General features: G+C 37.0%; 1 protein-coding gene across 1 annotated transcript in view; it reads left to right on the top strand.

Annotated features, from left to right (window-relative positions):
- The window catches only part of CLASP1 (cytoplasmic linker associated protein 1), a gene marked incomplete at its 5' end in the record, with an annotated part of 108,507 nt that overhangs the window by 46,905 nt on the left and 48,243 nt on the right, over nt 1–13,359 (top strand). Inside the window, one exon of the mRNA XM_015817639.1 lies at nt 9,479–9,582. Within this exon, the coding sequence (XP_015673125.1) occupies nt 9,479–9,582 (104 nt within the window). The remainder of the gene's footprint in view (nt 1–9,478; nt 9,583–13,359) is intronic.

Here is a 13,359-nt window from a genome sequence, read left to right as displayed (position 1 = left end):
GGGGGGGGGGGAAATCCAGATTTTAGGAAGATTTTAAATTTGGTTTCAATACAGTCACCCTCTATTATTGAATTACCAAGAAATATGTAAGAATATTTACCAAATTTTCCTGGTATTTTTAATGTTTCCTGTCATGTCAGAAAGTATGTACTGAACAATGTTAGTTACAGCTCCAGCTCTGACCAAATTACCACCTAAGGAGAACCAGCAGTTCATTTGTTTCCCATCCCCCCCAGGTTTAATAGCTGATTATTACAAATCACTAAGCACATATTAATCAAAACTACTAATATTAATAGAGAGTGATTCACAAAATATTATTTTAATAACTGTCAATAACTTCTCAGAATCCACTGCTAACTTACATTATTCCAGCTTCACTGTCATTAGCTAGCATTTTATTATATAGTTCAATACATTATGGATTGTTTTATTTTTAAACAATTTCTAAATCCTTTTGTTTTTAACTCTGGATGGTTCCATGCAAATTGTGGCCATGAAACTCTGGTAGTCTGCACATTCTATTGAGGCAATTTCTAAATGCTTTAGTTAACAGTAATTGCACTAATCCCAGCATCTAATTTGCTATCTTGATAATTGAGATAAAGACTGCTATGAGCAAAGTCATCTAAGCCTGTTAGACTGGTTTATATAGACCAGCACCAGTTCAATTTTTTTTAAATAATTTCTTTATTTTTTAGAAAGAAAAAAAACCACAAATTATAGTGAGGGTAAACCAAATCAAAGCATATGCGTTCTGCATCCTGGAATAGCAGAGCTATGGTTGCTGAAATAATACTGTTGATCTAGAACAAAAAAAACTTCATTAAATAATTCCTTTAAAATACTAGCAATTTTAAAGTGATTTGTAGGAAACAAATTTTTGAAAACCATGAGTCTGTTGAATAAAGAGATGGTTCAAAAATAATGGAGCTGAAACACAACTTCTCATCCCTCAGTTGCATCTTCAGGCTTTTTTGCTGACGCTTTTTGATTAGCAAGGTTTATTCATTGTGCTTCTCTCTGCATGTGTATGTATTGATTGGCTGTGCCCAATACACCCAAAGAAAACCATAGAGTATAGAAAGATCTACATTGCATAGGTGCTTGTCCTCAACCTGCAAATGTAACAATCTGTTTGACTTCAAGAATGCAATTGAGTCTTTTTATAGGAGCAATTTGTGCTTCGTATCTTAGGTTCATTAGAAATATTTTCTTTATAGTTCTTTTGTTCAGTCCCAGAATTAAAATAACATTCTAAATGCAATTATAGTATGCATCTCATGTTGTTTCTTGTAGGACAAGTTATTTCTTTTTTCCCTTAATTATATGCTACATTCTATTAATACAGTAATTGTACAGATTGAGCTATTTTATTCTCTAGCAACATTGTAGAAACCTATTCAAGCAAATAGTAATTTCCAAGCTCTTATATCTAGTTTAATCTTGGAATTATTCACATTGGCTATTCCACACTGCATATAATTTTGTTTATTTAAAGACATATATCAATATAAATTCTGATTTTAGTTAAGTTTTGGTGGGATTTTAAAGTCCCATATACCAGAAATATTTTCAGTTTAGAGCTATTAACACTGTGAATGTGGTTAAAATAACTGTTGCTATTACACCTTTTCTTCTCAGGTATTCAGTTCTATCCATCCACAAAGCTGGTTGGTTGCAGGCCATTCTGTAACCTAATTAGTAGTATTTCAGCTATCCCATTTTATTAATTTTGCCTATTAGTCAAAATCCACACATCCAGTATTGTACCTGAGTTAGTACATGGGCAATGCTGTGTGGATTTGGGGAGTCCTATTAGATTAGACTCTGGGAAAGAATAAGTTTTGGCATGAAGAAAGTCCCAAGGACCAATTTCTGATGTACAGATAATAGTTCCAGATAGGAACTTTTAAAAGAGATTTTCTTTTTGTGAACCATGGGAGAGCCATTGACTGTTAGACTGAATACAATTTGGAAGATGGATCAATGAACTGAGTCTACATAAAATAGCTTTGCAATCAAATTAATAAGAACTTGAATAATAAATACTTTGCATGTCCTAAGTATAATTCGTATTGTCACTATGTTAAACGAAAGTTACTTCCTGTTGTCTGTTGTTTTTCTGCACTAACTTACTTTGTCCCTGATTAAAAATTGTCTTTTTATTGATTATGGGATTTTACATCTTTGAATGAAAAAAACTAAACTTTTATAATTGCAAGCACACTTTCTAAGGATTCATTGTGGTCTCACCTTAGGATTTGGATTGTTTACATCTAAATCCTATTGCTGCTGAATTAGTCATTTCATGTTATCATGGTGATTCACCTGTATTCGACAGGTGATTATTGTTATCGATCTCTGCTGGACTTCATACAAGCTGGAAGGCTTAGAGGTTATTCCTTTCGTTTTCCATGTATCATATGTTCCATAGTTGAGGGTGGAGGGAGCGTATGCAAGAAACGCTATGTCAGACCTACCATGGGGCTTGCAATTGATTTTCAAGTCCATTCATACACAGTGCCATTTCTTTTCCCTTTGTAATCCCAGTGTTGGTAGTGAATCATGTGCATCTCCTTTGGATTGTGGCATTGTTTTTGTCTAAAGTACTTGTGTGTTAATTCTGTGGGTGTTGCCATTCCTTTTACTTGCAGCCTCTCGACGTCATTCCAGATCCACTAGTGCTCTCTCCACTGCTGATTCTGTTGGGCAGTCAGGTGAACAAGTGCTAACTGCATGAGTCTGCTTCTTAATATTGTCTCTTTTTATTACCTTTGTAACATTTGCTCTCACAAATGTCATTCACCACTTAGCATGTGGGATCATCATGAGATTATTATTATTTAACGTGCTTTTGTCATCTTCTATTTTGAATGTTTTTATTTTTGCTCATTTTTATTCTTTTGCTTAATGTTATTTCTGGAAATCAAACAATATTACAGCAGCTTATAGAGTATTGTCATATACTTCCCATGTACCTCTCAGGAAGTACTAAGGAAGGACACTGTAACTTCCTCCTCTTTATATCTATGAAAAGCAGCTATAGCAATTGTTCATTAGTGAGTAATATTTCTAACAGCTAGCAAATGAGACAGCTAGCAAATGAGATTAATGCAACTAAGGAAGCGAGTCAGATTCAGCTATAGCTTTGAGTTTTTAAAACCTTATTGATTAGGATCACACATAACGCTAAATCAGAATCTATGCATGAGCAAAGAGACCCTGTATGGATAACCAGAACACAAATATTTTATTTCCCCTTTTTCATAAAAGTGGTTGGGAGAAGAAATAAGCCACAATCTCATTTTACTTTACACAAATATTTCCTGGCCTCAGATATTCCAGATGTTTTAGCTATAGTTCTCACCATTCTAAACCATCATAGCCACTCAACATGCTTGGGCTCATTAATCAAAAATCTGGACAATAACAGTTGGAGAACACTGCATTAGCTAGTCCTTGGCATGATCTTATAGACAAGCCAGTAAAATAGTTTGTTAAAGTAGAGTTTATGATGGTTAATTTAATGCTGGTTTCAATTGATTTTAAATTATATTTGGTTTATACAGTATATAGTGAAAATTAGGGGTAATAAAATTGAATCTTTCTTTACTCTCCTCCCCCTGGTCTGGCATTCGGGGAATGGGCATCCAAGTCTGAGGCTTTACCAAGGATCTTTGCTGCTAGTTCATGTAGTGCTACAGGAACACAGTCATCAAAATGGCAAAACTTTGCCCATCAACCCAACATTTATAGTTCTGAGACATAAATAAAACAGTAGAATTTCAATTTAATTTGCAGGCTGCTTAGGTCTCTTTTGAAAACTATGCTACTGCTTTGATGACAGAAAGTCATTATGATGTTATCTGGGCTTTGGAATATATAAATATTGAAAGAAAAAAAAACTCTAGAAACAGCATCTACATCTGTTTAATACAAGTTTTAAATACTGATAATGTAAACCAGAAGAGACCGTTTATTTATGTATTCCTATCATGTAAATTCCAGATTTATATCTGAAACTTTGCTCTATTTACCTAATAGTTTTGACTTTATGTGGACCACAGAAATCAGCCCCATAATGTTCCTTGTTTTCTTTATATTGATTTAAGTTATAAGGTCCCACTGAATGAAAAAGAGGTTTTCTTGATATATTTTTAACATCAAAGCTTCATATGTAGAATATTTACAAAAGTTCCCTTTGCTGTAAGAGATTCTTGTTCTTTAACTTAAGTGAGGCCCAGTCATATATGTGACTTCCATCCAAGCTAGTTTATAACAAAAGTCCTTGTGTATCACAGATTAGAGGCCATTGCCAAGACTTTGATGGGTTAATTCCAGCTTACTCAGCCCTCCCCATCACTACTCACATACTGGCCAGTTACCCATGAAACAATTGCTCTTTCTTTTTTCCCACTCTCTGCCCTCCTTCTTTTCTGCTGACCCTGTCTCTCCACTTCTTGAATGCATGGCTTGTTGGTAATAAGGCTTATTATTCCAAAAATACAGCCTGCTACAAACATGTGCTGTATTAAGCTTGGCCAACACTGATAAAACATGTAATTTAAGGATGTAAATCTAGTATGCTAATTGTTACATATAACCATTTAATAGCATTTAATATTCAGGATTGGAAGTAAGCATTTTGAATCAAAAGTTTCTTTAAATATACATTGCTTTATGTTTGAACCAGACCTCAATATAATACATCTTAGTAACATATTAAAATGCTTATCCCAATTATACTTTATAATATTACTCCTCAATATTATTTCTTAACTGAGTTCCATCCAGATGTGCTAGAACAGGGATCTCCAACCCCCGGTCTGTGGACCAGTACCAGTCCACAGCATGCCAACAAGCGGACCGCACAAATAAGCAAAGCTCCATCCTTGGGTTGCAGGCAGCATTCAAAACCACACCTCTTCTTGTCTGCAGAAAAACCTTTCTCCATGGCACTGGTCCCTGGTGCCCAAAAGGTTGGGGACCTCTGTGCTAGAATACAATTTCTGTCTTCCCCACCCAGTCTGGCTATTCATCATGATAGCTAGGAGAGAATGAATGATGCAAGCCACTCTACTTGGAAGGCAGGAGGTTTGGAAAAGCCGCTTTATATGCTACTGATATTCATTAGTACAGTCTGAATTATCTTGGAGTAATATTTCTTTCCATGGAGTTAATTAATGACCTTTAATACCATTTCATAATCTTCTCCTAAAATAGTTCCTTCAGTGTTAGATAAGTTATTAACAAAATTGAAATAACATGACATAGCACCACCAATCTTTCTGTGTAACGGAGGTGCCCGTGAAAAGATTTGAAATTTTTCCATTGAGATTTTAGAAGCTATCACCAAGACTCAAGCCCCTGCCTTAGTACCTGAATAGAATACAAGTAGTCTTCATTTAATGGCACCAGTTGGGACTGGAATTTCCATCGTTAAGCAAAATGGTCATTAAGCAAAACATCACATGACTGCACCACTTAGCAACAGCAGTTTTGGTAGTCCTGGTTGTGATCATTAGGCAAGGACCTCATGCTTCTGCCTTACTGTGCTTGCCTCCACTTCAACTCCCCCTAACTGTTTCCCTGCCCATGTCTTCCCTTTTGGCCACCCTAATTCCACTGCCTTCCCCCCCCCCCCAGTTGATCTTCCTTTCACTGCTGATGAGGAACACCTAGTTGAGGCATCTGCTGGCACTTTGTGAGGCATTCAAGCACTGCATGGAGCCTTCGGGAAGCGTTACCAAAGACTTACGAAGGCCAGCAGCTGTCTTAGCCAGGTATGCCTTGCCAACAATGGGAGGAGAAGACAGTGATGGTCAGCAGAAGGCAGCAGCAGTGGAGTGCAGGATGGCTAAAAGGGCAGAGATAGGGGAAAATAGGTGGGATGGGGATTTGAAGTATAGATTGCAGTTGCAAAGTGCCTGGATTTTGATCATGTGACAGGAGGGCCACTGCAAGTCTATAACTTTGATTCTTTCAATACCATCGTAACTTCAAATGGTTACTGAACGAATGGTCATTAAGCAAGGACTACCTGTATGCTATTCTCTGTCAGTGTAGTAGTTTTAGAGTCTTCTGGGCTTTATTGGGGATTTCTGCTCCTGTGCCTGAGGTAAATTTCCATTATCTGACAGTGTTATGATCTAGACAGGCACTGAAAAATACAGAATATAATCCAGTAAGAAGTTCATTTCTTCATCATCACCACACCACCATCATCTTTGTTGCTGTTCATATACTAAAAACTGGGACATAAAGTTGCATGTCATATATACTTAATGTGATTTAATTTAATTGTTTCTATTGAATATTTTAAAGGCTTGCAACTTTACTTTGCCATTTTGATTATCCATGTCTTTTAAAAAACTATCTTCCCTTTTCTAATGCAATGACAATTTTTATTCAAAACAACATGAAGCCAGATTTAGCACTGGTTCTTCTGGAAATTTGATTATTTCAGTTTGGTTAGAGTAAGCAGGAATAAGATTTTCACTCCTTATATAAGAGTGGCTGCCAAATTTATTTCTCAGAAAAATGTCCTTTTGAAGGGGGTATCAATATTCAAACTGGGATGCAAATATACTTTTACTTATATTTGGACTGTCAAATGATTATTTTGTACTGTATCAAATCAGGATGTAATCTAGTCAAGATTATTGTTTTTTTTTAATAAAAAAAAATAACGTAACTGCATATTCATGATAGACTCCTTTCTCATTGTTCCAAAAATTACTAATTTCTCGTGCCACGAAACTAGTCAAGTAATATCCATGGGATGTCATCCTAGGAAGTTATGACTAGGTTCTTAATACAGTGATAATACTGACTTGCAATGTCTGTGAGCAAAATCTATAGTCTCAGATGCTCACGTATTTTTAGTGGAACAACATTGCAGTTTGTATACGTACGTGTATGATGAATATGTATGTGTATACATTTTCCCCCACAAATAGTAGAGATCCAGTTATACTTAACTTTTTCAAAAATGTTAGTGATAATTTTGCAAGATTTAACTGAGGTGAAATTCCATTTCAGTTGAGTTCGGAACCAAAGGACTGAAAAATCTAAGTTAGCCTATGATTGATTGCATCTTTGAAATATCCTGTTCAGTTTGTTCACTAAAGAATTGCAATATATTTTCATAATGTACCAAATACTTACTGGGCCTTAAGATATTATGTTGAATGAACAAAATGACATAGCAAAACATTTGGATTCTCATATTCATTATCATCATTTCACCAAATCCTCCTGCTTGGAGCAAAGCTGATGTTTGAAACAAGCATCTGTGCTGCTTCAGCAACTACATGCATTAAAAAAGGAGATAGTAATACATATAGTTTTTCTTTCCCTGTGAACTTCATCAATTCCTTTTCAAAGCAGATTTTCATTAAAGATATTTAATTTTCGCATGTAATATATATTTTATTTTTTTTAGAAAATGTGCTTGTTGTCAACTGTCTGATCTTAGTAAAATTTGAAAAATATCAAACTCTTAAGTGGCATTACCACAATGCTCAAATAAGTTTAATTTTGCTTTCTTCATGTTAGTAGCAGCAATTGTTCACAACGTTGATCTGATTTTGTTCCCCTTAGTGGAAACTTAACAAATACAATAAAGTTAAATGAAATTTTTGTCTGCAAAGGCTTAAAATCGGTTCATAAATAATATTTCCCAATGATATTTTTCTGTTTCTAGGATTTTATATCGATTGTTATTGTCATTTTCTCCAACTGATATTGAAAGACATTTCTGTGCATTAGAGTTGAAATCATAACACTGCTTAAACAAATGTGATTTTTAATTAGAGTACCCTTAAATAGCTACATGCAATTTCTTAACATAAAAAGTGTATTTGTTGGTAGCCACAAAATGATAATTTGTACATCCATCCTCTAACACGGGTCCCAACCCCTGGGTCTTGGCCCACTTCCGGGTCGTGGCCTGTTTGCAACCGGGCCGCAAGAACAGCAGACTAGTGCACACATGTGCACGTAGCTTGACTCATGCAAGTGGTGGGCTGACACGCACACACATGCATACACAGCTCAACTAGTCAAACTGCATGTGCTTGCGTGTTTGCACTAGCCCACCCCTCATGCGAGTAGAAATGTGCCTACGCATGCATGCCAACCCGCTGCTCATGTGGCCCGGTTTCCCTCTACCCCTCCAGCCAGGCCGTCAAGCTGCAAAGATTGGGGTACCATACTATGAGTGAAATCCAGCTTAATGGGGCTACAAATGAAAGGGATCTTAAAATAAATAAATCAAAAGATACATGGAATAATCTAATTCCTTATTAGATTCACAATATTAGTTGGACACCATTGAACAGATCTTTTGAGGTGCATGGGAAGCATATTTCCCTTTACACCAGTTATATGCAACTAATTGCCTTCATTGGGATGGCTATTTTAAAGTCTCCCACGATTAAGCCTTTGGGAGTTCATTGACGAGGATGGAAAAATGACAGCTGTGTACACTTTAGGCAACACTGGTCCAGATAATTCTATTAAAAATAATAATAGGTAAATCAATCCATTTATTCTAATACTGCATTACTTCTCCAATATAATAGTGTTTTTCAATATTGGCAACTTTAGGATGCGTAGATGGTGCTAGGGGATTCTGGGAGTTGAAATCAACACATTGTAATGTTGCCATGGTTGGGAAATACTTTCATATAGTATACATAAAATCATAATTTAATCTTTAGATTTAAAGAAATAAAATAGTGATTACTTTAAAAACCCAAATTATTAAATCTCAAAGAAGTCTTGATGGGCTAAATAAATTAATATTATTTATTTTAAAATTATAACATTTAATTATATATTAAGAGATTGGAAGGGGGAAATCTTAAAATTATTTGATGGTCTATGAAGATTTATTCATCTTCCAAATACAATGGGAATAGTGCATAGAATATTTGTTTTTGTTTTTTAAAAAAATTGTCACCTTTAATTTTTTGTTGATCAGTTGTACAAATTGCTGGAGCTTTACTTTCGATTCTTGGTTCTGTTTTCACTAAACTTTAACCAGCAAGTACACAAATATACAACAATCACAATAATTGGAACTATTCAGATTAAGACTTGAATGAGCCAGTTCATAAAAATACTATTACAAGACCTAGAAGTAAGTTAAGAAATTAACAATATATTACTGCAAGTTTCTTACGAAGTTGAAGAACTTTGCCATAGTGCTTACACTTCCTCCTTTGAAAAATTGGGAATATGTAAAAGTAGTTATATTTAACCATTATTGTAAAAGAATTTAAATAACAGTCTCCCTCCTGTCCCTCTTTTCTAACCATATACACAGAATTTGTTTGACTTTCTATTATAGCCTCACAGTAATTCTTAAAACTTGGACCCAATAAGAATTAAAGCAGCCAATGGCCTTATTAATATTCCAAGGGGCTGTGAACTTATGTAATGATGGCTTTCATTCTTGTCTTTTGTGCAGACCGGTTTGGGCTTGGCCAGCCAGGCAGGTTGCCTGCCTCTATGAATGCAATGCGAGTTCTGAGTACAAGCACAGATCTGGAGACTGCTGTGGCAGATGCATTGGTAAGAGGGAAAGCACAACATGTTACCGACTCCAGAAAGTTACTTGAAGTTGCTTTCTGTACGTACATTTTCCTCTCTTAATTTTATATGTGTTCTATTAAATGAGCCTGTATGTGTACATGTGAGTCTGCCTAAATCTTTCTTTAGGATTTGGGAAGATGTGAGGAAAGGGAGTTTTAATGCATAATTGCATTGTGAAGAGTTAAATTGTTGGTATTAGTGCAGTGAAATGTAGAAGATGAGTTTCACGGTCTGATCCTGATTTTTTTATTTGTGGAAATAAATCTTACTGTTTGTATACATTATCTTTCAAGTAAATGCATTATAATAGTGAAACCATCTGTGTCAAATGCTCATGAATGCCACTATGAAGAGAATTGACCAGTCTCCTAATATAAGTTGTGAATAATACTTATACTGGGTGTGTCAGTATGTGCAATATGTTTGCTTCGTGTTCCACAATTGTGTTTTATTCTTATTCATTTGCCAATTTTGAAGAGTTAAAATTTATAGTTGAAATATCTATTGAGAATAAATTGCTTTGTCCTACCCTAGGGAAAGTTTGTATGGGTTATCTTGACAAAGGCTCCTGTCGTTAATTCTAGAGGTTTCTGATCAGGTCACTTGTTAATTACCATTAACAATAATTAATAATAATTAGATTATGGGTTGATTGAACTGCACCTGTTGGTTGGTCTTTGGATGATTTGCAATAATAAAACACATTTGTGATTCTTATTTATGTAGCAGTAAAAGGAATACAATTCCAGCCATCCCTTTTCAATTCTGAAATTCTATTAAATATAACAAAGGTTAAAGAAACAAAGGCTTATGTACTATGTACTTTAATATTTTCAAATTCTCTTGTACTCTTGAAATTAAGAGTCTACTTAAAAGCAAAAATATATAAATAATTTTATAAACAAATATAACAGATTGTATTACTGCATCTCTGATTGCAGATGATTCTATGGACTAGGTTTTAAGTTCATTTTTATTGAACATTACTTTTGACATTTTGCTGTTACTCCCAAATATTGGAGATCCAGAGTGGCAGACAATATATGGAAGGCTCTTAGCATTATGAACTATGAGTTACAAGATAATGTAAAAATAGCATCTATTGTCTCTAAATATGTTATTGTATAACACAGTGCAGTGAAAACCTGCATTCTCATCCACTGAATGATCAATAAATACTATATGAAACTGGACTTTTGCAGATTATTAGGAAGCACATGCTACATGCATATTTTTGACATTATTTTATAGCAAGAAAAAAAAACACAATTTGAACATTTTCTTTTGCTTTTCTGCTGAATCCAAAATTGCATTATTTTTCTTCCATTAGCACAGTGGTTCTCAACCTGTGGGTCGGGACCCCATTTGGGGTCGATCGACCATTTCACGGGGGTCGCCAAGCAAGGCTGTCTGCCATTTTTTTTGTCTGCCATTTTTTTTGTCCGCCATTTTTTCCCCTTTTCCGGTGGGTGCCTTACCTCCCTTGGGCTGGGCCAGCTGGTGGTTGGCCTGCTCCGTCTCTGCCGCTTGCCAGCTACACCTCGGCCGGCGCAGGAGGGGGAACCACGCATGCGCGGCACTCCTGGGCAGGGAAAGTCCTCGACGTACGACCGGTTGGGTAGTCCTCGACTTACGACCGGTTTAGTCCTCGACTTACGACTGGTTTAATCCTCGACTTACGACCGGTTGGGGTCGCGGCATTAAAAAGGTTGAGAACCACTGCATTAGCACTATTCATAAAGACCAAATGTGTAATGGATTTGCAAACTAAGAACTAAAAAATAATGGAATATTAAAATTGGAGCCACTTGGCTGATGAATGTTTAGTTTCTGATTTATAAAATGAGGTTTATTGGATAAAATGATTTTAATTATAGGTTGATAACCAGGATTTTATTAAATACAGGTAATCCCCGAGTTACGAGCGTTCCCTTAGCAAACATTTGAAGTCATACAATAAAGCGCCCCCAGTGCTTATGAGCAAGTCCTGAAATTACGAATGTTGCCGCACCATGGCAGTCGTTCACCTTTACGAGTGAACACAGTGGTACTGCAACATTCACCCTGGTTATTCCCTCCCCACCCCTGCCACGGGTCTCCCTAGGCACTAGGCCTTCAGTACTCACCCTGTGAAGATCGAGATCCTTCGCTTTCTTGGCTGCTCCAGGCCTTCGATGCAATTGCAGAGAATGGAGGCCTAAAGTAACGCAAGTTCACGCGAGATCAGTGGGGCGAGATCTCACGCTACTGATCTTGCGTGATCTCATGGTACTTTAGGCCTCTGTTCTCGGCAACGAGAATGGAACTGAAGCTGGGGGATCCTTCTGTATGCCTCTGGAGGCTGGATCCGGGTGCCGGAGGCCTTTTCCAGGCTGCTGCCGCCTGGACTTGTGGCTGGGAGACACTTCCGAAGCCCTCCAGAGGCTGGATCCGGCCATTGGAGGCCTTTTCCAGACTGCTGCCACCCGGATCTGAGGCTGCGGAACACTTCCGTGTGCCTCCGTAGGCTGCATCCGGGCGCTGGAGGCCTTTTCCAGGCCGCTACTGCCCGGAAACAGGCCTCTGGAGGGCCATGGAAACATCCCAGAGCTTCAGATCTGGGCGGCAGCAGTCTGGAAAAGGCTTCAGACACCCGAATCCGCCTCCAGAGGCACACGGAAGCATCCCCCAGCCTCAGACCTGGGCAGCACCAGGAACGGGCAGAGAGAAAATGGATCTTTGATACCTCATGTTCAGTTAATGAGCCGTGTGCGTCTTAACGAGCAGGGAGTGAATTGTGTTCGAGGTACGAGATTCACTCCGAGTTTTTGAGTTACGAATGAAATGGACAGGCTCCATTACATTCGTAACTTGAGGACTACCTGTATAAGAAAAGGTTGCCCAGTACTATATGATTAATATAGTTACATAAATTACATGGTGATGAAGATCTCATTCATAGTCATGCGAAACAATATTTCAAACAACTACAGTTCCAGTTCTTTTTCATCAAAACTGCCATAGAATTACATGTGGAATTTTGGAAATGCAAGGGTAGGTTGGGAGCTGATTGTTGATACTCTGATTCAAGTGACTTGAGCTTGGATAAGTTGGATATAGGGTCTGGAAGAAATGAAGGCCTGCTGTCCTCAATTTTGGTAAATGTAGCTTTCATCTGGCTTATCTTTGGCCATAAATCTCAAAGAAAAAAAATCCTTTACCTGAGATACTTCCCAGCGCTGTGATTTTAGAAGGAAGGTTATAATTCTAGCTCCTGTGAGTAGAAGAAGCTCTGACTCTTTTCTACCTACTGATAACCATGTATGAACTCATCCATCGGTCCAATATCTTTTTCTTTTGCTTCTTGAAGATATAACTTAAATAACAACAACAAATTTTGATATAATTTTAAATGATACCAAATACCTTAGGATAGAGAACTGAACTTTTGGCCCTGAAATGTAGCATTCATACAATTGCACACAACTCCTCCTTTAGCAAAAATTGTGACTATTTTAGGAATTTCACTACAGTATAGTGTATATCTGTTTTCCGTTTCACAATGGTAGAAAGTTTAATTGTCCATTTTCCCAGCAATCCCATGCTAAGAGTTTCCAAAAGGGGATCAAGACTACATGCGTTGCCACTGTGTTCTAGCTTTCGTTGATCAGAACTAATCAGTGGTCCCCAACCTTTTTGGTTTGGCGGCCTGGCGGAGGGGTGAAGAAGAGAACCAGGCCGCACAAGTGACAGGCTGACAGTGTGCACGTGCAACTT

The sequence above is a fragment of the Protobothrops mucrosquamatus genome, unplaced genomic scaffold (assembly GCF_001527695.2).
Source record: "Protobothrops mucrosquamatus isolate PMUCROS unplaced genomic scaffold, P.Mucros_1.0 scaffold613, whole genome shotgun sequence".
In the NCBI taxonomy this organism is placed as follows: domain Eukaryota; kingdom Metazoa; phylum Chordata; class Lepidosauria; order Squamata; family Viperidae; genus Protobothrops; species Protobothrops mucrosquamatus.
This window is presented reverse-complemented; position numbering and strand designations above follow the sequence as displayed.